The following is a 26,619-nucleotide window of genomic DNA, read 5'->3' on the forward strand; positions in this document are numbered from 1 at the left end:
ATGTTGTATTATTACAAGTTACAGGTGTAAGGCGCAGGCTCAGGAGCTGAGTCTGGTCCACACAAGTCTTGTATTGGCTTTATTATACAGCCGGCACTAAAATCTAACAGTCGGAATTAGTGGTAGCTTCAATAATTGCTCTTTAACACTAGAACTACTGGACTCGTGACACCTACAGTTAGGTCCAGAAATATTTGGACAGTGACACAATTTTCGCGAGTTGGGCTCTGCATGCCACCACATTGGATTTGAAATGAAATCTCTACAACAGAATTCAAGTGCAGATTGTAACGTTTAATTTGAAGGTTTGAACAAAAATATCTGATAGAAATTGTAGGAATTGTACACATTTCTTTACAAACACTCCACATTTTAGGAGGTCAAAAGTAATTGGACAAATAAACCAAACCCAAACAAAATATTTTTATTTTCAATATTTTGTTGTGAATCCTTTGGAGGCAATCACTGCCTTAAGTCTGGAACCCATGGACATTACCAAACGCTGGGTTTCCTCCTTCTTAATGCTTTGCCAGACCTTTACAGCCGCAGCCTTCAGGTCTTGTTTGTTTGTGGGTCTTTCCGTCTTAAGTCTGGATTTGAGCAAGTGAAATGCATGCTCAATTGGGTTAAGATCTGGTGATTGACTTGGCCATTGCAGAATGTTCCACTTTTTTGCACTCATGAACTCCTGGGTAGCTTTGGTTGTATGCTTGGGGTCATTGTCCATCTGTACTATGAAGCGCCGTCCGATCAACTTTGCGGCATTTGGCTGAATCTGGGCTGAAAGTATATCCCGGTACACTTCAGAATTCATCCGGCTACTCTTGTCTGCTGTTATGTCATCAATAAACATAAGTGACCCAGTGCCATTGAAAGCCATGCATGCCCATGCCATCACGTTGCCTCCACCATGTTTTACAGAGGATGTGGTGTGCCTTGGATCATGTGCCGTTCCCTTTCTTCTCCAAACTTTTTTCTTCCCATCATTCTGGTACAGGTTGATCTTTGTCTCATCTGTCCATAGAATACTTTTCCAGAACTGAGCTGGCTTCATGAGGTGTTTTTCAGCAAATTTAACTCTGGCCTGTCTATTTTTGGAATTGATGAATGGTTTGCATCTAGATGTGAACCCTTTGTATTTACTTTCATGGAGTCTTCTCTTTACTGTTGACTTAGAGACAGATACACCTACTTCACTGAGAGTGTTCTGGACTTCAGTTGATGTTGTGAACGGGTTCTTCTTCACCAAAGAAAGTATGCGGCGATCATCCACCACTGTTGCCATCCGTGGATGCCCAGGCCTTTTTGAGTTCCCAAGCTCACCAGTCAATTCCTTTTTTCTCAGAATGTACCCGACTGTTGATTTTGCTACTCCAAGCATGTCTGCTATCTCTCTGATGGATTTTTTCTTTTTTTTCAGCCTCAGGATGTTCTGCTTCACCTCAATTGAGAGTTCCTTAGACCTCATGTTGTCTGGTCACAGCAACAGCTTCCAAATGCAAAACCACACACCTGTAATCAACCCCAGACCTTTTAACTACTTTATTGATTACAGGTTAACGAGGGAGACGCCTTCAGAGTTAATTGCAGCCCTTAGAGTCCCTTGTCCAATTACTTTTGGTCCCTTGAAAAAGAGGAGGCTATGCATTACAGAGCTATGATTCCTAAACCCTTTCTCCGATTTGGATGTGAAAACTCTCATATTGCAGCTGGGAGTGTGCACTTTCAGCCCATATTATATATATAATTGTATTTCTGAACATGTTTTTGTAAACAGCTAAAATAACAAAACTTGTGTCACTGTCCAAATATTTCTGGACCTAACTGTATATAGAAATACATGGTGCAAAGTAATCAAAATGACTACCTCAGTAGTTCTAGTGTTAACCCCCATTAAATTCCCTAACCTTTTAACTGGCAAAATCCTACTGGGACTCCCATTAAGGCATCAATCAACCCTCTGCTCATATTTTATTGGTATTAGTGCTTATTTTGTATTAAGGAAGACTTGGGGTTTTCATGTCCCATGCTGGAGGTGGTGTATATGTTACATAGTATTTGGGTTTTTTCCATATTTGTTTAGATTTTTCTTGTACTTTCAGTCCTCATAATGATACAAATCTAAGGTTTCATAATAGTAACATATGGTATTTACTATATACTCCCTAAACATGAAGTTTAATTAGAATCCTCTACATTTTGGCATATGGGGGGACCAGAATATGGAGATAAGAGGGTCATCATAAGGAATTCTGTTCCAATGTCGAGTGGTCAATCTATCATCCTATATACAACCTGTGGGACACTGTAGCCAAGTTCCTTAAAGGGAATCTGTCAGCAGGTTTTTGACATCTAATCTGAGAGCAGCATAATGTAGGGGCAGAGATCGTGTTTTCAGCGATGTGTCACTTACTTAGCTGCTTAATGTAGTTTTGATAAAATCACTGTTTTATCAGCAGGAGATTATAGAGGACTAGTAGACCTATTCCCAGGTAGTCCACCATATTCATGAGCTTTGTATACTCCTGCCCCATTACTGATTGGCAGTGACAGCTTTCTGTGTACACTGTACATAGGCAGAAAGCTGCCAATCTGTGGTATGGGTGGTGTCATACAGAGCTCAGCATTTAGAGAACTGCTAGATCTGGAACAGATGAAACAGTGATTTTATCAAAATGACAGAAAGCAGCACAGTAAGTGACACATCACTAGAATCAGGGTCTATGTCCCCATGTTATGCTTCTCTCAAGTTTGGGTAGGAAAAACATAGTGAAAGTTTCCTTTATGGAAGCTAGCAGCTTCCTCATGTTTAGTAGGGACTGATGTTATACACTTTCCTGGCTCACAATTACTGGTAGACTGTTAGATAGACATAGAGGGCTGTTTAATATTGTTTAGCCAAAGGAACCCTCTGCTGTCCGTCTGTGGCATTGGTCAATCTAATCCTAATGCTGCTTCACCTTGTACACATTTCACCAATTTTCTAGGTACAAGTAGAAGATTGAACTGGATAGCTATGCCTGTCTTCTTCTATTTTACCATCTGGTCAGATACCTTCATTCTCTCTGCTTTGTTGCTGTCAGGGCCATTCCATTGAATAATAACTTTGCCGAGGTCCAATAAGAAGACATCACCGAGGTTAAAACTGCTCCAGTTCAGCTCCACCTATGTACAGGGCAGAATTTAGGGTGTTATTGATGAAGAGAGCACATATTACCGATCTATCAAAAACATTGCAGGATATTTATTAGGCCCCCTTCACACGTCCACGTTTCCAGGACTTGTGGTGTCCGTTTTCCCACAGTTACACATGCATACTCGTCAAAATCTCTGATGATTCTGAAACTTCCATGTTTTCACATAGACCATGTGTCCATGTGAATCCACATGTGTCCGAGGGATCCATACGGAGACATGTACATTTTCTACCAGTAGCACGGATTAAAATTGTGTCAATAGAACTCTATGGGTCAGTGAAAAACACGTACGGCACGCGGATTACATCTGTGTGACACGTACCAGAATTAAATGCTTTCAAGAAATTAATGTATTTATGTGTTAAAGATGTGCAAAGAGAAGATCTGATAACTGGCAAATATAAAGCAGACAGTTATGAGCTGATATTACAGGTCTGGGAAGGTCCATAGGTATTGGGTCTTTCCCAGCCTAAAAATACCAGCCCGCAGCCGACCCAGAAGTGAAGCATCATATTCCGCCTTGCAGTAGCCTCATCTTGCAAAGGTGATACACTAAAGGGTGCTTTACATGCTGCAACATCGCTAGCGATTGCTAGCGATGTCGAGCGCGATAGCACCCGCCCCCGTCGTACGTGCAACATTTGGTGATCACTGCTGTAGCGAACATTATCGCTACGGCAGCGTCACACGCACATACTTTGTCAGTGACGTCGCTGTGACCGCCGAACAATCCCTGCCTCAAGGGGGAGGTGCGTTCGGTGTCATAGCGACGTCACTGCGGCGTCACTAAGCGGCCGTCCAATAGAAGTGGAGGGGCGGAGATGAGCGGGAGGTAACATCCTGCCCACCTACTTCCTTCCTCATTGCCGGTGGACGCATGTAAGGAGATGTTCGTCGTTCCTGCGGTGTCACACATAGCGATGTGTGATGCCGCAGGAATGATGAACAACATCGTACCTGTGGGAGCAACAATATTAAGGAAATGAGCGATGTGTCAACGATCACCGTTTTTAAGCGATTTTGCGATCATTGATCGTCGCTCCTTGGTGTCACACGCTGCGATGTCGCTATCGGCGCCGGATGTGCGTCACTAACGACGTGACCCTGACCATATATCGGTAGCAATGTCGCAGCGTGTAAAGCACCCTTTAGGGTTTATTCCCTATTTTGATATATGGGTACATCCACATGTCTTCTCATTTATCTTTGGTTGCAAATAGGAACTACGGCTACTTGGAAACACAGGTTTTCACATCAATTTATTTCTGTTGCTGCTTCATTATTTTATCTCATATCCCAATTGGGTTTTTGTTTGCATATTGTCCTTTCCTTGTCATACTGTGTGCAATTTGATTAGCCAGTGTTATATGTTTTGCTTCCATTACTTCTTGGCATTATTATTACGACTCATATTATTTGAATCTTGATAGGGGAACCTTAGCTTTATAATAAGCCGGTCCTGGGGTATCTATTGTTGCCTTTGGATTTTTAAAGGTTCTTATATTGTCTGTTTTTTTTATATTCAATAAATATTTATTATTTTAAGATAATCCCTTTTCGGTGATACTTTTCTTTTCCATATCACTAATGTATCTCATTAGCACACGTCCTTGATGCATGGTCACTAAGGTGCGGGCGACCAGTAGTCCTGACATTACTTGTCCTGTTCCCTAGGGTTCGACCTGTACCCTCTTCACTCTTTTCTTCTAAGGACATCCGGGCCCAGATCGGCATAGTGAGCACTGTCTGACAATGTGGTAAAGTCAGGGAGATATTAGGGGCTACAATTACTTTTCCGAGGGGTTGGGATGCTGCTGGCAACCTTTGACTAGCCCGGATCAGCTATTGGAATACTCTTGTACTCGATGGTGTCATGTCACATGTCTCCAATCACTTCCACATCGACTATTTGCCAGAAACTGTCCCTCTTTTTTCAGGACGTTGATCCCCAATTAGGCTTTTCACTAGCACAATCTCCTTCTTTCCCACATTTCTTCTACAGATATTTATCTCCATCCATACTACACCCGCTACTGGCATGGGCAACTGGTTGGCAGCCATCAGTCAAACTCAAGGTTGGGCCCCTTCTGAATCAGGTGACGTTTGAGAAGTGTTGTCGAAAATGTGCTTTTGGCGCTGTGGTTACCTGAGACCCCATGTCCATTAAGCAGCGCATCCTCTGTCTATCTAATTCAGCCCACCTTGTGGTGCTCTCAGAAATGACATCTTTAGCGCCTTCATTCACCTCTCTAGTCGAGCCCCGTGGTGTGTGCATGTCAGTTTAAGAGCTGCTTTTGCTGTTGGTTTTCTTGAGTGGGGCAATTCCTCGAGATGTGTCCACTACCTCTACAGGTCCAATATTTAACCCTACGCACATCTAGTAGGCAACTTGGTCAGTACTGCTGGTTTCTCAGTGGGGTGTAAAGTCTCTCTTTATAAAGAATAAGATAAGATAAAGAATCCAGTTGTGAGGTAGTTGCAAGGGTTCTTCTCATACTAGATAATTTTCCTCTGATTTCTCGCATCTCCTGAAGTAATTTATGAGCACTGTCTGGCTCAGCATTGGGCAACCTCGATGTGGTCAGTTCATGGCTCTGGACCATACCTGCCAGAGTTGTCTCAAGTAGGAATCTCTTAGCAGAATAAGTAAAAATGCACAGCTCACTAGAGAAAATTAAGGGTGGTGGTGCACAGACAACCTGCTTTGGCTGACAGGTGAAATACAAAATTAGAAAGGGAAAAAAATCCAGCACCAGCAACTAAAATGTAATTAAGAGCCTTTTTTTGCTTGAAATGCGTTGACGTTTCTTTGCTCTGTACCCGCCCTAACAATTTTTGTTATGGGCTTTTTAATTATGCTTTAGAAATCTCTTAGGCCCACAACCATTTGATCTCTTAGTACCACGTCCAGGGGTTCTAGTCCTCTATATTCACTGTCAGATTGTTAGTGATGTGAGCTGTTACCTCCTGCAGACTGTTCACAAATTGGGCCACTATCTCTACCTCTCTCTGAACTCGACAAAATTTGCGAATATTTCAATTGCCCAAGTCAGTCTTATCGCCATGCATGTCCTTTAGGATCCTAATCACCTTATCTACCATATCATGCTCTCCTAGTTGTCTAAATATGACTGTCTATCAGGCCCCTCTGTCCAAAGTCAGCAGGGCTATTTCCACCTGTAAGACAGGGGTCATAGGGTGCATACGTAACATACTTTTCAGTCATTCAATCCAATCCCACCACAGTAAACTGTCCCATGTAAATTTAGGTAAGTTGTTAAATATAGCCCCAACAGGAAGACTCCCCATTGTTAAATCAGTAATCGACTGATCCGCCATTACTGAGTTTGAATGTTACATCCTAACAGATATGTCATGTGTAAACAGGGTTCAAGCATACAATGGTGCAGAAAAGCACAATTTATTGGTAACTTAAACAGCAAGTATTTATTTCACGCAGATAGTGCCTTGAGACTGAGACAGGAAATGGCACCAGAGGTGATAATTATAGCAGAGTATATAACAGCAAAAAATTTGACAATGCAGATATACAGGGTAAACACACAATCTTATGTACATGTTATCACTTTAAATACGAAAAATTGGCCATAGTTAATGCACCGAGAGAGTAAAGGCCCTGTCACACACACAGATAAATGTTTGGCAGATCTGTGGTTGCAGTGAAATCATGGACATGTTGTTCCATTTGTACACAGCCACAAACCTGGCACTGATTGTCCACAATTTCACTGCAACCACAGATCTGCCGCAGATTTATCTCTGTGTGTGACAGGGCCTTAACTGAATAGTATCCCTCGGGAATAGTGCCAACTCCAGAAGGCATATGAAAAGGGGAGAAAAAAGGAGATAAGGCATAATTGGAATAAATTAGATATTTTATTAATGACTAAAAGACAAAATAGAAAATAGTACAAAAAACATAAAAATGTATGGAATTGGTCGCCGGTAATGTGGAGAGGAAAGAGTTCCTTATGGAGGGTTTAAAGGGGTAACAAACTTACCACACAGAACCAGCCGTAAATTTTTTTATGATTAAATAAATGTATATTATTTGTATACACACCAGTATCGTAATGTAAAGTAAAAAGCTCGAGTGTGGTAAACTAATGGGGGCGCACGTTAAAAGGAATATATATACAGTTAGGTCCAGAAATATTTGGACAGTGACACAATTTTCCCGAGTTGGGCTTTGCATGCCACCACATTGGATTTGAAATGAAATCTCTACAACAGAATTCAAGTGCAGATTGTAACGTTTAATTTGAAGGTTTGAACAAAATATCTGATAGAAATTGTAGGAATTGTACACATTTCTTTACAAACACTCCACATTTTAGGAGGTCAAAAGTAATTGGACAAATAAACCAAACCCAAACAAAATATCTTTATTTTCAATATTTTGTTGCGAATCCTTTGGAGGCAATCACTGCCTTAAATCTGGAACCAATGGACATTACCAAACGCTGGGTTTCCTCCTTCTTAATGCTTTGCCAGGCCTTTGTAACTTGGGCAGGGGGCGCCTCAGGGGGTGTAGTCGAGTCCCCTCGCCTTGTGGGCCGCAGGCTGAACCCCGGCTCGGCCGTCACTTGCAAAACAGGTGTGTTGTTGGGGCAGAGTGTGGATGCTTGGGGCCCATTCATGACAGCGTTCTTTCTGTGCTCTCCAGCTCCTTCTTCACTTTCAGGAAAAAGACAATTGCAGGCAGCGGGTAAACCAAACACTGATTTATTAAACAAAGCTTCCATCTTTTTGTTTGCAGCAGGCTTACTTTAGTACGTTACAAGTTACAGGTCCTTTTCTACAAAAACGGTTTCCTTTTCTCTACGGGCACTTTCCTTTGCCTGCAGGGGACATACGTTAACCCCCTAGTAGCTGCGCTCTAACCCGGATTTACTGTAGGGCAGATCCAGCACACACTACCGGCTCTGGATAAGTTCTCACCTCTCCACTTCTTTGTCAGGGCACTAACCTTCGCCTGGAGGGGCCACTTGTTATCCTCCTGATAGCTGCACTCCACTCTAGTACACACCACCGCCTCCGGACTAGTCCCAACTCTTCCACCGTTTCTCATGGGTTTCCTCTGCTTTCTAGCCAAGAGTACTCACTCAGGCTGACTGCCTCGTCTCACTCCCACACTCTGCCCCGTCACCTCAGACCGAGCTTGCTCGCCTCTCACATCTCACTGCACACTGGACTCTGCATTCAGAACCCTTCCTTCCCCACCTAGGCTGCCCTGCCCCTTCCTTCCCTGCCACTGTTACCAGGGGAACCACTGCTCTACACTGGCACCTAGTGGGGAAACAGTTTATGACAGGTAACATTTTACCATCAACATTTACAATTTGCCACCATACTACTGTGGCGTCTTCAGGGGGGGAAAAACCGCTCCTTCACTACCAGGGGTCCGACTACCCCTTACATTCCTCCCCTCTTTAACCTCAGCCTCCTGGCGAGGTTCGTACCTGCAAAACAACACATGTAGGAAAACACAATACTTAAAACACACAGACTGGCACACAAGTTTGGTGCCCGGAGTCCCTCCAGGGAAGCTCCCGGTCTTAGTCGCACATCTGCCCGGAGGCCCTCCTCAGGCACTCCCGGTCTTAGCTGACCTTCTGCCCGGAGGCTATTTCCAAGCGCTCCCGGTCTTTGGGTGGGCAGAAAACAACAAGACAACAAGATTCCTTCTTAACAGTCACGGAAGGAGTCCACGCACAGTTCTGCATTAAGCTCCTCCCGGGTTCAGTACTTTTAACGTTACTGTAACTGGAAACATTCACCGGCTTTCAACAGTACCGGTTTTCAATGGCAAACAAATCACTCTCTTCCGGACGATTACATCTGGTTCTGGGATATCTTGCCAGTACAGGGCCTTAACTCCTGAAGCAGAGGGCCTACCTTAACAGACGCGGGCGCCTCCGGAATCTGTACGGATGCTCCTGGTGGCCCGCTCCCCAGAGTCAGCCGGGACTTGTAGGTGGCCCGGACTTCCGTCGTCGTTTCCCCGGTAACGGCATCCCATGAGGTAAAAAACGTGACCTTCGCTGGTTTCTCCGAGACCCCAGTCACGACCGTTATCATGCTTGCCGGCAACGTGATGGTGGGTAACTCTCCCACCGAGCTCTCCATCGGACGTCCTCTTCCGCGTCCTACGGGCACCAGCGCTCCCGCTACGGCTTGCTTGTCTGTCCTGGCCTCCATTTTGTGTAGCACAGGTAACTGGAACTGTTGCTTCTGCTGCTGGGATTGCAATGGCGCCGGGGAAGGTGGAGGCGGTTCTTCTTTTCTCGCTTTAGCACACACTCCGCCTCCGGCTTCACCCACCAGGTCTGCATAGCGTTGGCGACGCCTTTTCTTTCTTGCGGCGCCGCCCACATCTCTAGACCTCTGCAGCTTCTTGGGGCAAGTACCTCCCCTCTTTGGGTGGCGCACTCCGGGCTTCTTCCTCCCAGGCAAGCCCAGCGCTTTTCGTTTGGCGCCAACTTTTCGCGCCTCTGCTGAGTCCATGAGGACATCCGCCATTTTGCCGCCATCTTGTGGCCCGTTCAGCACGTCAGGCACCACTTGATGTTCCTCACAGTCTCTGGTCATGGTTTCTTGCATGCAGGCTTCATCCTGCCGACTACGCCAAAATGTAACGGGGGCAGGGGGCGCCTCAGGGGGTGTAGTCGAGTCCCCTCGCCTTGTGGGCCGCAGGCTGAACCCCGGCCCGGCCGTCACTTGCAAAACAGGTGTGTTGTTGGGGCAGAGTGTGGATGCATGGGGCCCATTCATGACAGCGTTCTTTCTGTGCTCTCCAGCTCCTTCTTCACTTTCAGGAAAAAGACAATTGCAGGCAGCGGGTAAACCAAACACCGATTTATTAAACAAAGCTTCCATCTTTTTGTTTGCAGCAGGCTTACTTTAGTACGTTACAAGTTACAGGTCCTTTTCTACAAAAACGGTTTCCTTTTCTCTACGGGCACTTTCCTTTGCCTGCAGGGGACATACGTTAACCCCCTAGTAGCTGCGCTCTAACCCGGATTTACTGTAGGGCAGATCCAGCACACACTACCGGCTCTGGATAAGTTCTCACCTCTCCACTTCTTTGTCAGGGCACTAACCTTCGCCTGCAGGGGCCACTTGTTATCCCCCTGATAGCTGCACTCCACTCTAGTACACACCACCGCCTCCGGACTAGTCCCAACTCTTCCACCGTTTCTCATGGGTTTCCTCTGCTTTCTAGCCAAGAGTACTCACTCAGGCTGACTGCCTCGTCTCACTCCCACACTCTGCCCCGTCACCTCAGACCGAGCTTGCTCGCCTCTCACATCTCACTGCACACTGGACTCTGCATTCAGAACCCTTCCTTCCCCACCTAGGCTGCCCTGCCCCTTCCTTCCCTGCCACTGTTACCAGGGGAACCACTGCTCTACACTGGCACCTAGTGGGGAAACAGTTTATGACAGGTAACATTTTACCATCAACATTTACAATTTGCCACCATACTACTGTGGCGTCTTCAGGGGGGGAAAAAACGCTCCTTCACTACCAGGGGTCCGACTACCCCTTACACCTTTACAGCCGCAGCCTTCAGGTCTCGCTTGTTTGTGGGTCTTTCCGTCTTAAGTCTGGATTTGAGCAAGTGAAATGCATGCTCAATTGGGTTAAGATCTGGTGATTGACTTGGCCATTGCAGAATGTTCCACTTTTTTGCACTCATGAACTCCTGGGTAGCTTTGGCTGTATGCTTGGGGTCATTGTCCATCTGTACTATGAAGCGCCGTCCGATCAACTTTGCGGCATTTGGCTGAATCTGGGCTGAAAGTATATCCCGGTATACTTCAGAATTCATCTGGCTACTCTTGTCTGCTGTTATGTCATCAATAAACACAAGTGACCCAGTGCCATTGAAAGCCATGCATGCCCATGCCATCACGTTGCCTCCACCATGTTTTACAGAGGATGTGGTGTGCCTTGGATCATGTGCCGTTCCCTTTCTTCTCCAAACTTTTTTCTTCCCATCATTCTGGTACAGGTTGATCTTTGTCTCATCTGTCCATAGAATACTTTTCCAGAACTGAGCTGGCTTCATGAGGTGTTTTTCAGCAAATTTAACTCTGGCCTGTCTACTTTTGGAATTGATGAATGGTTTGCATCTAGATGTGAACCCTTTGTATTTACTTTCATGGAGTCTTCTCTTTACTGTTGACTTAGAGACAGATACACCTACTTCACTGAGAGTGTTCTGGACTTCAGTTGATGTTGTGAACGGTTTCTTCTTCACCAAAGAAAGTATACGGCGATCATCCACCACTGTTGTCATCCGTGGACGGCCAGGCCTTTTTGAGTTCCCTAGCTCACCAGTCTATTCCTTTTTTCTCAGAATGTACCCGACTGTTGATTTTGCTACTCCAAGCATGTCTGCTATCTCTCTGATGGATTTTTTCTTTTTTTTCAGCCTCAGGATGTTCTGCTTCACCTCAATTGAGAGTTCCTTAGACCGCATGTTGTCTGGTCACAGCAACAGCTTCCAAATGCAAAACCACACACCTGTAATCAACCCCAGACCTTTTAACTACTTCATTGATTACAGGTTAACGAGGGAGACGCCTTCAGAGTTAATTGCAGCCCTTAGAGTCCCTTGTCCAATTACTTTTGGTCCCTTGAAAAAGAAGAGGCTTTGCATTACAGAGCTATGATTCTTAAACCCTTTCTCCGATTTGGTTGTGAAAACTCTCATATTGCAGCTGGGAGTGTGCACTTTCAGCCCATATTATATATATAATTGTATTTCTGAACATGTTTTTGTAAACAGCTAAAATAACAAAACTTGTGTCACTGTCCAAATATTTCTGGACCTAACTGTATATATATATATATATATATATATACTAGAAGGTGGCCCGATTCTACGCATCGGGTATTCTAGAATTTACGTATTGTGTAGTTCATGTATGATTTTTGTTATATATATATATAGATGTTGTTGTGTGTAGTTACCAAGTGTTTGTGTAGGGCGCTGTACATGTTCTGGGTGTTGTCTGGGTGTGATGTGGGGTGAGAGCAGTGTTGTTTGTGTGTTGCGTTGTTTGTGGAGCGCTGTGTGTGTGTAGCGTTGTGTGTGTGTGTTGGCTTTGCATTACAGAGCTATGATTCCTAAACCCTTTCTCCGATTTGGATGTGAAAACTCTCATATTGCAGCTGGGAGTGTGCACTTTCAGCCCATATTATATATATAATTGTATTTCTGAACATGTTTTTGTAAACAGCTAAAATAACAAAACTTGTGTCACTGTCCAAATATTTCTGGACCTAACTGTATATCTATATATATAATTGCCTTATTCTGTCTGTCTGTCTGTCTATCTGTCTGTCTATCTGTCTATCTGTCTGTCTGTCATGCTCCGAAATTGTGTCCTTACGGTGACACAAAGCTGATTGGCCGCTGGGCTCGCCATGGCCCCGCCCCCCCACACGGATTGGCCTCTCGCCCCGGCTCTCTGCAGGCCCCGCCCCCCTCACGCAATCCACGCTCGCTCTGGCCCAACTGACACGGAGCCCCGATTCCCAGGTGAGTACACACACACACATCAGATCACACTCACTCTCACACACACCTCACACATCACAACATGCTGGGATATCGCTTGCTTCTACACCGGCTCCGTCAGGATCCCAGCAGCGCCAGACATAACCTTGCGATGCTGGGATCTTCACGGAGGCCGTGAAAGCTGGTAACCATTATACACATCGGGTAACTAAGGTCCCTTAGTTACCCGATGTGTATCATAGTTAACAGTGTACAGCGGCTCACACTCACTCTCACACACACCTCACACACACATCACACACACATCACACACACATCGCATCCACACATCAAGGTCCTGCAGCGCCGGAAAATACAGACACATAACAGCACACACACATAACAGCACACACATACACACACACAAATCAGATCACACTCACTCACACACACACATCACATCGCATCCACATACTCACAACATCCTGGGATATCGCTTGCTTCTCGGCCTCGATACTGTGCTGTTGTGATCTTCCAGGACCTGCCGGAGGATCACATGGCCAGAAGCATGTGATATCCCCGGATGTTGTGAGTATAAGCGCGTATGTGCGATATCGTCAGTGTCTGTGTGTGTGAGTGGATGCGATCGGGTGTGTGTGAGTGGATGCGATCGGGTGTGTGTGAGTGGATGCGATCGGGTGTGTGTGAGTGGATGCGATCGGGTGTGTGTGAGTGGATGCGATCGGGTGTGTGTGAGTGGATGCGATCGGGTGTGTGTGAGTGGATGCGATCGGGTGTGTGAGTGTCGGCAGAGGAGCACGGCGTGCTGGAGGAGGCTGGGAGCAGAGAGGCTGATCATGGGGAAGGCTGGGAGGAGAGAGGCTGATGGTGGGGGAGGCTGGGACGAGGGAGGCTGATGCTGGTGGAGGCTGATGCTTGGGGAGGCTGGGAGCGGAAGGCTGATGCTGAGGGAGGCTGGGAGAGGGAGGCTGGGAGGAAGGAGGCTGGGAGGAGAGAGGCTGATCCTGGGGAAGGCTGGGAAGGGGAGGCTGATGCTGGGGGAGGCTGGAAGGAGAGAGGCTGGAAGGAGAGAGGCTGATGCATGGGGAGGCTGATGCTGGGGGAGGCTGGAAGGAGAGAGGCTAATGCTGGTGGAGGCTGATGCTTGGGGAGGCTGATGCTGGGGGAGACTGGGAGGGGAAGGCTGATGCTGAGGGAGGCTGGGAGGAAGGAGGCTGGGAGGAGAGAGGCTGATCCTGGGGAAGACTGGGAACGGGAGGCTGATGCTGAGGGAGGCTGGAAGGAGAGAGGCTGATGCTGGGGGAGGCTGGAAGGAGAGAGGCTGATGCTGGTGGAGGCTGATGCTTGGGGAGGCTGATGCTGGGGGAGACTGGGAGCGGAAGGCTGATGCTGAGGGAGGCTGGGAGAGGGAGGCTGGGAGGAAGGAGGCTGGGAGGAGAGAGGCTGATCCTGGGGAAGGCTGGGAAGAGGAGGCTGATGCTGGGGGAGGCTGGAAGGAGAGAGGCTGATGCTGGTGGAGGCTGATGCATGGGGAGGCTGATGCTGGGGGAGACTAGGAGCAGAAGGCTCATGCTGAGGGAGGCTGGGAGGAAGGAGGCTGGGAGGAGAGAGGCTGATCCTGGGGAAGGCTGGGAAGGGGAGGCTGATGCTGAGGGAAGCTGGAAGGAGAGAGGCTGATGCTGGGGGAGGCTGGAAGGAGAGAGGCTGAGGCTGGGAGGAGAGAGGCTGATGCTGGGGAAGGCTGATGCTGAGGGAGGCTGGGAGGGGAAAGCTGATGCTGGGGAAGGCTGGGAGGACGGAGGCTGGGAGGAGAGAGGCTGATCCTGGGAAGGCTGGGAGAGGGAGGCTGATGCTGGAGGAGGCTGGAAGGAGAGAGGCTGATGCTGGCGGAGGCTGATGCTGGGGAGGCTGGGAGAGGGAGGCTGATGCTGAGGGAGGCTGGGAGGAGGGAGGCTGGGAGAGGTAGGCTGAGAGAAGAGAGGCTGATGCACACACACACACACACACACACACACACACACACACACACGCGCGCACTGCACAACACACCACACACACACACACACACTGGGAACCACAAACAACTGCCCTACACAGACACCCACACATACAGACAACGCTGCACACACAGACAACGCTGCACACACAAACACCGCGGCACACACAAATATACGCACATACCGCACAACACACACATTGCTCAAAACATACCTCCCCCCAAAACACACCACACACACACAAAACGCGCAACACACACACAACGCTACAGACACACAGCGCTCCACAAACAACGCAACACACACAACACACATACAACACCGCTCTCACCCCCCGTCACACCCAGACAACACCCAGAACATGTACAGCGCCTACACAAACACTTGGTAACTACAGACAACAACATCTCTCTATATATATATATATATAACAAAAATCATACATGAACTACACAATACGTAAATTCTAGAATACCCGATGCGTAGAATCGGGCCACCTTCTAGTATATATATATATATATATATATATATATATATATATATATATATATATACACAGTACAGACCAAAAGGTTGGACACACCTTCTCATCTCTAGAATAACTATTAAGAGGAGACTTTGTGCAGTCGGCCTTCATGGTAAAATAGCTGCTAGGAAACCGCTGCTAAGGACAGGTAACAAGCAGAAGAGACTTGTTTGGGCTAAAGAACACAAGGAATGGACATTAGACCAGTGGAAATCTGTGCTTTGGTCTGATGAGTCCAAATTTGAGATCTTTGGATCCAACCACCGCGTCTTTGTAGAAAAGGTGGACGGATGGACTCTACAAGCCTGGTTCCCATTGTGAAGCATGGAGGAGGAGGTGTGATGGTGCTTTGCTGGTGACACTGTTGGGGATTTATTTAAAATTGAAGACATACTAAACCAGCATGGCTACCACTGCATCTTGCAGCGGAATGCTATTCCATCCGTTTTCCGTTTAGTTGGACCATCATTTATTTTTCAACAGGACAATGACCTAAAACACACCTCCAGGCTGTGTTAGGGCTATTTGACTAAAAAGGAGAGGGATGGGGTGCTACGCCAGATGACCTGGTCTCCACAGTCACCAGACCTGAACCCAATCGAGATGGTTTGGGTGTGAACTGGACCACAGAGTGAAGGCAAAAGGGCAAACAAGTGCTTAACGTTCTCTGGGAACTCCTTCAAGACTGTTGGAAGACCATTTTCGGTGACTACCTCTTGAAGCTCATCAAGAGAATGCCAAGAGTGTGCAAAGCAGTAATCAAAGCAAAAGGCTACTTTGAAGAACCTAGAATAGAAGACATATTTTCAGTTGTTTCACACTTTTTTAAGTATTTAATTCCACATGTTTTAATTCATAGTTTTGATGTCCTCAATGTGAATCTACAATTTTTAGAGTCATGAAAATAAAGAAAACTCTTTGAATGAGAAGGTGTGTCAAAACTTTTGGTCTGTACTGTATATATATATATATATATATATATATATATATACACCTGTAGTCAGGCATGTAAACAATCGTGCGCCCCACATGAGTGTACCACAAGAATTAGATACAGAGTGCAACTCAATCATTAGCAGGCACTGCCCTGCTCTAGCGACTTGACTCCTTGTAAGCAATGAGAGTAGCTATCAAAATGCCCAGGATAGGAGCAGTGTGCAAGAGAATGGAGGGCACAAAGTAAATTCTGTAGAAGAGTTTATACAGTACTTGGTGGTGTGTAAGAGGCTGGTTCTGATGGTAAAGTAGCCTGCTAACAGCTGTTTCGCAACACGCTTTTTCTGAAGGAAGTGTGGTCTGTGTGTACCGCCCTGAGAGGGGCCCGGCCGCTTCCTGCACTTGCTCGGGCCGATCCGCTCGAGGTCCGGGCTCGGGTTTGTCGGTGGCACGAGCACCTCCAGACCGGGGGCCACGTCACTCTTGTTAAGGGGAAGTAGGCGGTGGGAGGATGGTGGTCGTGTAATGGGTCGTGACGCCACCCACGGGTCGTGGTGACGGGGGAAGCACCACCGCTGCGGCTGAAGTAGTGGCGGGCTCGTCCGGGATCGGTTTTGCGGCCGCAGCCGAGATGTTAGCCCCTCCGTGGGTAGGGGCGGTGTGTCCCGGGGCCCGGTGGGGGACTGTAGGGGTTGGTGGTTGTTGTAGTCGGGGTGCAGGGCGCCGTGCCGCGGTGTAGTGTGTCGTGCCCGGATGGCACTGGTGTACTCACGATTAATTCACACTGAGTCACTGGTAAACCAAAGTTCGGATTTGGTCGGTCCCCGCGGCCGGCTGCTGATGTCCCGTGTGAGGTTGATGGTGGCCCCTTTTCCCGTGCACCTCTGGATGTTTGTGTTTCGGCCCCCCCCTGCCTGAGCAGTGGTAGCCCGCTCCCCGGCGTTGAGCTACCGGAGGAGCCCTCAGTTGCCCGCAGGCGCTGGCCCGTTGGGTGTTTGGCCCTTGGCGGTGGCGCTCACCCGGTCTCGGTGGGCTTTTGCCTTCTTTAGGGACTTTGGTTGTGGATGAACCCCTGAGGTCCGGCCAGGAATCAGTCAATTTGCCTATACTCAGTGACTTCTAAGCTAGGACGAGCAATTTGTTGCCCATGTCGCACAAAGTCGTTTACCCCTGTCACACGTACTTACCTCCCAGACGACCTTGCTGTGGGTGGCGAAAATCCTCTTCCTGAAGGGGGAGGGACGTTCGGCGTCACAGCGACATCACACAGCAGCCGCCCAATAGAAGCAGAGGGGCGGAGATGTTCGCGATGTAACATACCGCCCACCTCCTTCCTTCCACATTGCCGGAGGACGCAGGTAAGGAGATGTTAGTCGTTCCCGGCGTGTCACACAGAGCGATGTGTGCTGCCTCGGGAACGACGAACAACCGGCGGGCAGAAGGAAGAACGACATTATGAAAATGAACGACGAGTCAACGAGCAACGATAAGGTGAGTATTTTTGCTTGTTCACAGTCGTTTGTAGCTGTCACACGCTATGATATCTCTTACGATGCCGGATGTGTGTCACGGAATCCGTGACCCCGACAACATATCGCCCGATATATCATAGCGTGTGACGCCACCCTTACAGTGAAGAGAGAGAAATTATTGATTCCTCCTTTGATGCGAACATCTTCACTCCACAATATATACATCGGTATATTAAAATTATGCTATGCCCAGATAAAAGTGCTATACAGTGCTCAAATATAAATTCACAAGTTTGCTGATGATGATACTAAAGGAATAGGTAGTTATTTTAAAAGGATGGCAGAGACCCACTTCTATGCCTTGGGAGTAGTTAAGCAATACATTGGCATTATTTCAATAAAAAGCTTTATGTTATTGGATATTTACCTCAGTAGCAGTGACATTTCTTTTCCCTTTTACATGAAGCAGTCTCTTTACATCATATGTGTTGGTGTCTACATGTTTCATCCCAGATGCTACTCCTCCTTTCTTATAGCTAAGAGAGATACAAAAGGAAAATATTGTACATGCACACATTATTGGTAACAAATGCACCGAATAAGTAACTCCAATTGTTCACAAAAGGATGGTATAATTTATATTATATTACCCAAACTAACCAATTTTGGCAAGAACAACCTACTATGTAAAGTGAGTGGGGATCTTCTGACTCTACCCCGACAGATGAAACTTTATAATATACTAGAAGGTGGCCCGATTCTACGCATCGGATATTCTAGAATTTACGTATTGTGTAGTTCATGTATGATTTTTGTTATATATATATATATATAGAGAGATGTTGTTGTCTGTAGTTACCAAGTGTTTGTGTAGGCGCTGTACATGTTCTGGGTGTTGTCTGGGTGTGACGGGGGGTGAGAGCGGTGTTGTATGTGTGTTGCGTGTGTTGCGTTGTTTGTGGAGCGCTGTGTGTCTGTAGCGTTGTGTGTGTGTTGCGCGTTTTGTGTGTGTGTGGTGTGTTTTGGGGGGAGGTATGTTTTGAGCAATGTGTGTGTTGTGCGGTATGTGCGTATATTTGTGTGTGCCGCGGTGTTTGTGTGTGCAGCGTTGTCTGTGTGTGCAGCGTTGTCTGTATGTGTGGGTGTCTGTGTAGGGCAGTTGTTTGTGGTTCCCAGTGTGTGTGTGTGTGTGTGGTGTGTTGTGCAGTGCGCGCGTGTGTGTGTGTGTGTGTGTGTGTGTGCATCAGCCTCTCTTCTCTCAGCCTACCTCTCCCAGCCTCCCTCCTCCCAGCCTCCCTCAGCATCAGCCTCCCTCTCCCAGCCTCCCCAGCATCAGCCTCCGCCAGCATCAGCCTCTCTCCTTCCAGCCTCCTCCAGCATCAGCCTCCCTCTCCCAGCCTTCCCAGGATCAGCCTCTCTCCTCCCAGCCTCCGTCCTCCCAGCCTTCCCCAGCATCAGCTTTCCCCTCCCAGCCTCCCTCAGCATCAGCCTTCCCCAGCATCAGCCTCTCTCCTCCCAGCCTCAGCCTCTCTCCTTCCAGCCTCCCCCAGCATCAGCCTCTCTCCTTCCAGCTTCCCTCAGCATCAGCCTCCCCTTCCCAGCCTTCCCCAGGATCAGCCTCTCTCCTCCCAGCCTCCTTCCTCCCAGCCTCCCTCAGCATGAGCCTTCTGCTCCTAGTCTCCCCCAGCATCAGCCTCCCCATGCATCAGCCTCCACCAGCATCAGCCTCTCTCCTTCCAGCCTCCCCCAGCATCAGCCTCCTCTTCCCAGCCTTCCCCAGGATCAGCCTCTCTCCTCCCAGCCTCCTTCCTCCCAGCCTCCCTCTCCCAGCCTCCCTCAGCATCAGCCTTCCGCTCCCAGTCTCCCCCAGCATCAGCCTCCCCAAGCATCAGCCTCCACCAGCATCAGCCTCTCTCCTTCCAGCCTCCCCCAGCATCAGCCTCTCTCCTTCCAGCCTCCCTCAGCATCAGCCTCCCGTTCCCAGTCTTCCCCAGGATCAGCCTCTCTCCTCCCAGCCTCCTTCCTCCCAGCCTCCCTCAGCATCAGCCTTCCCCTCCCAGTCTCCCCCAGCATCAGCCTCCCCAAGCATCAGCCTCCACCAGCATTAGCCTCTCTCCTTCCAGCCTCCCCCAGCATCAGCCTCCCCATGCATCAGCCTCTCTCCTTCCAGCCTCTCTCCTTCCAGCCTCCCCCAGCATCAGCCTCCCCTTCCCAGCCTTCCCCAGGATCAGCCTCTCTCCTCCCAGCCTCCTTCCTCCCAGCCTCCCTCTCCCAGCCTCCCCAAGCATCAGCCTCCACCAGCATCAGCCTCCCTCGTCCCAGCCTCCCCCACCATCAGCCTCTCTCCTCCCAGCCTTCCCCATGATCAGCCTCTCTGCTCCCAGCCTCCTCCAGCACGCCGTGCTCCTCTGCCGACACTCACACACCCGATCGCATCCACTCACACACACCCGATCGCATCCACTCACACACACCCGATCGCATCCACTCACACACACCCGATCGCATCCACTCACACACACAGACACTGACGATATCGCACATACGCGCTTATACTCACAACATCCGGGGATATCACATGCTTCTGGCCATGTGATCCTCCGGCAGGTCCTGGAAGATCACAACAGCACAGTATCGAGGCCGAGAAGCAAGCGATATCCCAGGATGTTGTGAGTATGTGGATGCGATGTGATGTGTGTGTGTGAGTGAGTGTGATCTGATTTGTGTGTGTGTATGTGTGTGCTGTTATGTGTGTGTGCTGTTATGTGTCTGTATTTTCCGGCGCTGCAGGACCTTGATGTGTGGATGCGATGTGATGTGTGTGTGATGTGTGTGTGAGGTGTGTGTGAGAGTGAGTGTGAGCCGCTGTACACTGTTAACTATGATACACATCGGGTAACTAAGGGACCTTAGTTACCCGATGTGTATAATGGTTACCAGCTTTCACGGCCTCCGTGAAGATCCCAGCATCGCAAGGTTATGTCTGGCGCTGCTGGGATCCTGACGGAGCCGGTGTAGAAGCAAGCGATATCCCAGCATGTTGTGATGTGTGAGGTGTGTGTGAGAGTGAGTGTGATCTGATGTGTGTGTGTGTACTCACCTGGGAATCGGGGCTCCGTGTCAGTTGGCCAGAGCGAGCGTGGATTGCGTGAGGGGGGCGGGGCCTGCAGAGAGCCGGGGCGAGAGGCCAATCCGTGTGGGGGGGCGGGGCCATGGCGAGCCCAGCGGCCAATCAGCTTTGTGTCACCGTAAGGACACAATTTCGGAGCATGACAGACAGACAGATAGACAGATAGACAGACAGATAGACAGACAGACAGACAGAATAAGGCAATTATATATATAGATGCTATCAGATAAATCTGCTTCCTTTTCCTCCAGGATTAATCTTTCATTTTCATTATTTTCAATTCACTGGTAGAATCTGTATTCAGTGAAGACAGATTGTTACATTACTGAGATAGGATCTTACAAGCAACTGCTATCCCCTATGTAAAAGAGAGGAGGAGAAGGGAAAATCTGGGTGCAATGCTTCTCAATCGCTAGCCGCACAACTGAAAACACCACTTCAGACCTCGCTCCCTAAAAGGCCATTGAAGGGTTTCTTGTACCTCCTGAGGAACCATAGGGGAGGCCACTAACCAGGGGAGGGGAAGTGGTATACAAGGGCTCAAGGAAGGTGAGGAGACTTAGAACATGTGCAAAAAGTGGGTAAAAGCAGAATAATAAATTAAACAAGAACCTCCATCCAACCTGAGGAAAGGTTTTGGAAAATCAGACAAACAAACACAGCAGAAATGCAAATGGTGTCTGCCTAGCAGAGAACATCCCTTTGCTGAAGGGCAGGGACTCCATAGCAATAATACACCTACAAGTAAAGCCAGCGTGGAAATTTAGTGAAGGGAGAATATGTATATTCCACCCAGACTTTGATACGACAAACCAAAAAAGGACAATGGAAAACATCTAAAGAGGATAAAGCCCGGAAAGATAAAATAAAGGTAATAGAAACCATCAGCATTAGGACGAGAACAAAAGGACCATAGAACAGTAGACAGGGAACCAATCACTAGATCAAGTCACCAAATTGATCCATGACACTATGGCAGTAATGTAACAAACTGTCTTCATTGAATACAGATTTTACCTGTAAATTGAGAATTTTGAAAATATAAGATCAGTCCCAGAGGTGAAATAAGCAGATTTTCATGTGTATTATTTAATTATGAAATAAAAATGTAAATAAAGGTCATTCTTGAAGCCCCTAAACGACAATATGCCTTTTAACGGTGTCAGGAAAGGGTACTTATTCCTTTGCGCCGCTTTTTAACAGCGCTCAGTAAAAAAGGTATAGCATGCCACAGCGTCAGAAAATCTCTGGGGGTTCAGCTACTGGGGGTAGCTGAGACCCTGGAGATCACGATCTGGATAGTTTTTTCCGGTCCCCAGTCACATGATCGCCGTTATAAACTGTATAACAGTGACCATGTGAAAGTTAATGCAGCACCGGTAAAAAATTATTCATCTCTCATCTGGCATGATCAAACATGTCAGATGGGAGATAAATCTCATCCCCCGTTCCCCTGATGTGGCCAAGGTCTCCTCCCCCACCCCCAGTCCCCATCTCCTGTCCCCGTACCCCTCTCGATGATCTAAAATTGCTGCCGCACTTGTGGTATGCCTGCCGCATTCATCCTCCTTCTCCGATTTCTGTCTCAGATGACACTGAAAGGTGCGAAAACCGTTCATCGCATACACGTCGTTCATTTGCTAAAAATTGCACGTTGGGTTGTTCAATGTTCCCGAGGCAGCACACATCGCAGTGTGTGACACCCCAGGAATGATGAACACATCTTACCTGCGTCCCGCCTGCAATGCGGAAGGAAGGAGGTGGGCGGGATGTTTACATCCCACTCATCTCCACCCCTCCACTTCTATTGGCCGGCTGCCGCGGTGACGCCGAACGACCCTCCCACTCCAGGAAGTGGATGTTCGCCGCCCACATCGAGGTCGTATGGAAGGGTAAGTACGTGTGACGGCAATTAATCGTTTGTGCGGCTCGGTCAACAAATTGAACGTGTCGCACATACGATGGGGGCGTGTCACATCGCATACGATATCGTATGCTTAATTGTAAGGGGTAAAGCAGGCTTAAAAGTGAGAAATTTGGTGCTACAGCAATATATTTTTGTGAAGTACCTGTGGATTCAAAATGCTCACAATACCCCTGAATAACATTATTGAGGGGTCTAGTTTCTGCTGTATAGGTACCCCAGGGGCAAATGCCACATGGTGCTCGCAATTAAACTTTTCCAAAATTCAAATGGTACTGCTTCTGTTCCGAGCCCTACCGTTTGTCCAAACAGAAGTTTTTGGCCACATGTGGGGTATCCCTGCGCTCAAAAGAAATTGAATAACAAATTCTGAGGTCCACTTTTTGGTGTTTCCTCTTGAAAAAGTGAGAAATTTGGTGCTAGAGCAAATTCTGTGAAGTACCTGTGGGTTCAAAATGCTTACCATACCCCTGGATAAAATCCCTGAGGGGCCTAGTTTCCAGAATGGGGTCACTTGTGGGAGGTTTCTACTGTTTAAGTACCTTAGGGGCCCTATAAATGCAACATGGTGCCCGCAATCTTTTTCCGCCAAATTTGTGTTCCAAAATTGAAATATTGCTCCTTCTGTTCCGGGCCCTCCCATTTGTCCAAACAGAGGTTTCTGACCACATGTGGGGTATCAGCGCACTCAGAAAAAACTGGGTAGCAACTTTTGGCTTTCACTTTGTTGTGTTATTGTGTCGCCCAGGGATAGGGGTAGTCAAATCCAGGCCAAGGGGTCACTTCTGTAGGTATCACGGTGGTGTTACCCGGTCTGTGATCCCAGGCTCCACAACCAAAAAGGGGGATTATGTACAGGGGAATTTGTAAGTCTATGATCCGTGTCGCCACCCGTGGTGTGCGATGAGGTAATGGAGCACCACCGCTGACGGTCAAAGGATCCCGGTGATGGCGATGGGCAGCAAGGATTTTCCCTCCACGGGTAGGGTGTTGATGTCCCGGGACCTCGGTGTAGTGGATTGGGGAGTGACGGGTTCAGTCCACGGCTTGGACCGGGTGGGTGCAGGTGTACTCATAATATAAAGCAATAATTGACACGAGTCCAGGAATTAACCAAGTTGCTGGTAACTGGTGCCCACGGATGCTGTGAGGATGGGTCCCACACCCGTGGGTGTATTTCAGGTGCTCTTCTCCTGCCTGAGGTCTGTGTCTGCTTCGTACACAGGTCCGGACTGGGTCCCGACAGTCGAACCGGGGGGCCACTACCCTCTCCCGGTCCACTTCGGGTCCCACAAGCGGCTGGCCTATTCCTGAGGCCCTTACTGCCACTTTTCCTAGCTCCACACAGGAGCTGCTTCAAGACTTCTCTCCTCCTGCAGACTGACTACAGCTCAAACTCTGCTCTGCCCGTCCTAAGCTCCTCTCGCCCCCTCCCATTTTCCTGGGGAGGGGGTGAGTAGGGCCTGATTGGCTGGTGTGTATCTGTATGGGAAACTCCCCAAGGGAGAGTGAGATCTGCACCAAAAAGATGGATGCAGACCTCTGTGACACCCTGGTTTTGCCAGGGCGGCACACACCCCCTTGGTTAAATACAGACCATCCGCAAGCTGTCCAGCTACCAGCATTTATTATTTAACGGGAAAAAGAAAAGTTAAACATTACAAACATGCATCTTCCCACATCGGGAGGTACATTTGCTCAAACTGTAAAGTGTTAACGTTACGGCGCCCACAGCCCACCTCCCACCAGTCCACAGCAACAAACAGGTCACCGGTCCTCATGGTGACTGGACCTCGGCTACTTTCATCACAGGCCTCTCCTCATACAGTCCACTCCATGTTGTGCTTTAGTCCTGGTGGGGCATAACAGGGCAAAAGGGGTAGCCGTGTTTCGCTACCAAAACAGTTAACTGCCCATCGTCCTCCACCTAGGGTCCCCAGTGACACCGACATGTCACACACTATTCACGACCCTTATGGCCCCATCTGGTTCCCACCAGAGGGGTTCAACAAGAACGACGGGCCTCTACCACCTTCCACCTGGGATTCCGGATGGCCTCTCCCGGGGAACGTGGGGAGGTTCAACAAAGGTGATAGGCAGTCACTTTTAACTTAAAACCTTTAAACTGTCAACTTGTGGGTAGCCTTCCACGTTCCGCTACCGCTGCTGCTGCTGCCGCCACTCCCAGTACGGGGTACGGGTTCCGTGCTCTGCCTCCTGCTCAGGAGCCAGGCCCACTCGGATGCCCTCGGCGCTGGCTACAACCAGCCTCGCTAACTGCCGAGGGCCCCATCGCTCAGTGGCCTGCTCCTCCTCTCTGCAGGTGCACTCCCGCTGTTCCACAGCCGGGATGGGGTACCTGGGAGCGGCTGGCGCTGCATCTGGGGCAGACCTCCGGTTGGGTGTCACTTCTGCTGGGCCAGGCGGACTGCCGGGGCTGACATCATCACTGTTGCGGCCGGGCGGACTGCCGGAGCCGACGTCATCACCGCTGCGGCCAGGCGGACTGCCGGAGCCGACGTCATCACTGTTACGGCTGGGCGGACTGCCGGGGCTGGGGATGATGTCATCGGGGTTGCAGCCTGGTGTGACATCTTGCCACTTTTGTGTCCAGGAACGGAATTTTGCAGAGTCCTGGCGTCCCTGCACTTTACAGCTCTGGTTACATGCTGCAGCTTCTTCGCCCGCCCCCCCCCCCTTGGTCTTTTGCCAGCACTCCTTCATGCCGCTGGTTAGTCTCTCTTTCGGCCTCAGGATCCTCCTTCCGGCCGTGTTCCAAGGGAGCGGGGCTACAGCATCGCGCCCTTTCTCGGGGAAGAAGACGCTGGGCTGTCGTTTTTCGCGCCAAAAGATGGTGGCAAAATGGCGACCTCTAAAAATTTTGCAGCGGAGCACCACTGACAGTCCAGAATAAGGCGCACTTCCTCCAGGTAAGTGGATGGGTAAGTATCCTGTTTGTGATGCCAGAAGTTGTATTGCCCAGGGATAGGGGGTACTCAGATCCGGGCCAAGGGGTCACGTCTGTAGGTATCACGGTGGCGTGACACGGTCTGTGATCCCAGGCTCCACAACCAAAAAGGGGGATTATGTACAGGGGAATTCGTAAGTCTGTGATCCATGACGCCACCCGTGGTGTGCGGTGAGGTAATGGAGCACCGCCGCTACCGGTCAAAGGATCTCGGGGATGGTGATGGGCAGCAAGGTGGTGATTTTCTCTCCACGGGTAGGGTGTTGATGTCCCGGACCCCGGTGTAATGGATTGGGGAGTGACGGGTTCAGTCCACGGCTTGGACCAGGTGGTGCAGGAGTACTCACAGTATAAAGCAATAACTGACACGAGTCCAGGAATTAACCAAGTTGCTGGTAACTGGTGCCCACGGATGCTGTGAGGACGGGTCCCACACCCGTGTGTGTAATTCAGGTGCTCTTCTCCTGCCTGAGGTCTGTGTCTGCTTCGTACACAGATCCGGACTGGGTCCCGACAGTCGGCACCGGGGGGCCACTACCCTCTCCCGGTCCACTTCGGGTCCCACAAGCGGCTGGCCTATTCCTGAGGCCCTTACTGCTACTTTTCCTAGCTCCACACAGGAGCTGCTTCCAGACTTTTCTCCTCCTGCAGACTGACTACAGCTCAAACTCTGCTCTGCCCTTCCTAAGCTCCTCTCGGTCCCTCCCATTTTCCTGGGGAGGGGGTGAGTAGGGCCTGATTGGCTGGTGTGTATCTGTGTGGGAAACTCCCCAAGGGAGAGTGAGATCTGCACCAAAAAGATGGATGCAGACCTCTGTGACACCCTGGTTTTTCCAGGGCAGCACATTATTACTTCTGAAAGTGAATAAATTGGGGCTAGAGGAATATTTTTACGTAAAGTGAAAATTTATGTTTT

At 48.8% G+C, this 26,619-nt stretch overlaps 1 protein-coding gene across 3 annotated transcripts in view; it reads right to left on the reverse strand.

The window, feature by feature from the left end:
• AVIL (advillin) overlaps nt 1-26,619 on the reverse strand; it is a 138,578-nt gene that overhangs the window by 39,770 nt on the left and 72,189 nt on the right. For all 3 annotated transcript variants that reach the window (XM_075337113.1, XM_075337111.1, XM_075337110.1), the window contains exons 5-6: nt 18,109-18,217; nt 3,055-3,165 (exon numbers count right to left, since the gene is read on the reverse strand). In XM_075337113.1, the coding sequence (XP_075193228.1) occupies nt 3,055-3,165; nt 18,109-18,217 (220 nt within the window). The remainder of the gene's footprint in view (nt 1-3,054; nt 3,166-18,108; nt 18,218-26,619) is intronic.

Source organism: Anomaloglossus baeobatrachus, chromosome 2 (genome assembly GCF_048569485.1).
Source record: "Anomaloglossus baeobatrachus isolate aAnoBae1 chromosome 2, aAnoBae1.hap1, whole genome shotgun sequence".
Classification (NCBI taxonomy): domain Eukaryota; kingdom Metazoa; phylum Chordata; class Amphibia; order Anura; family Aromobatidae; genus Anomaloglossus; species Anomaloglossus baeobatrachus.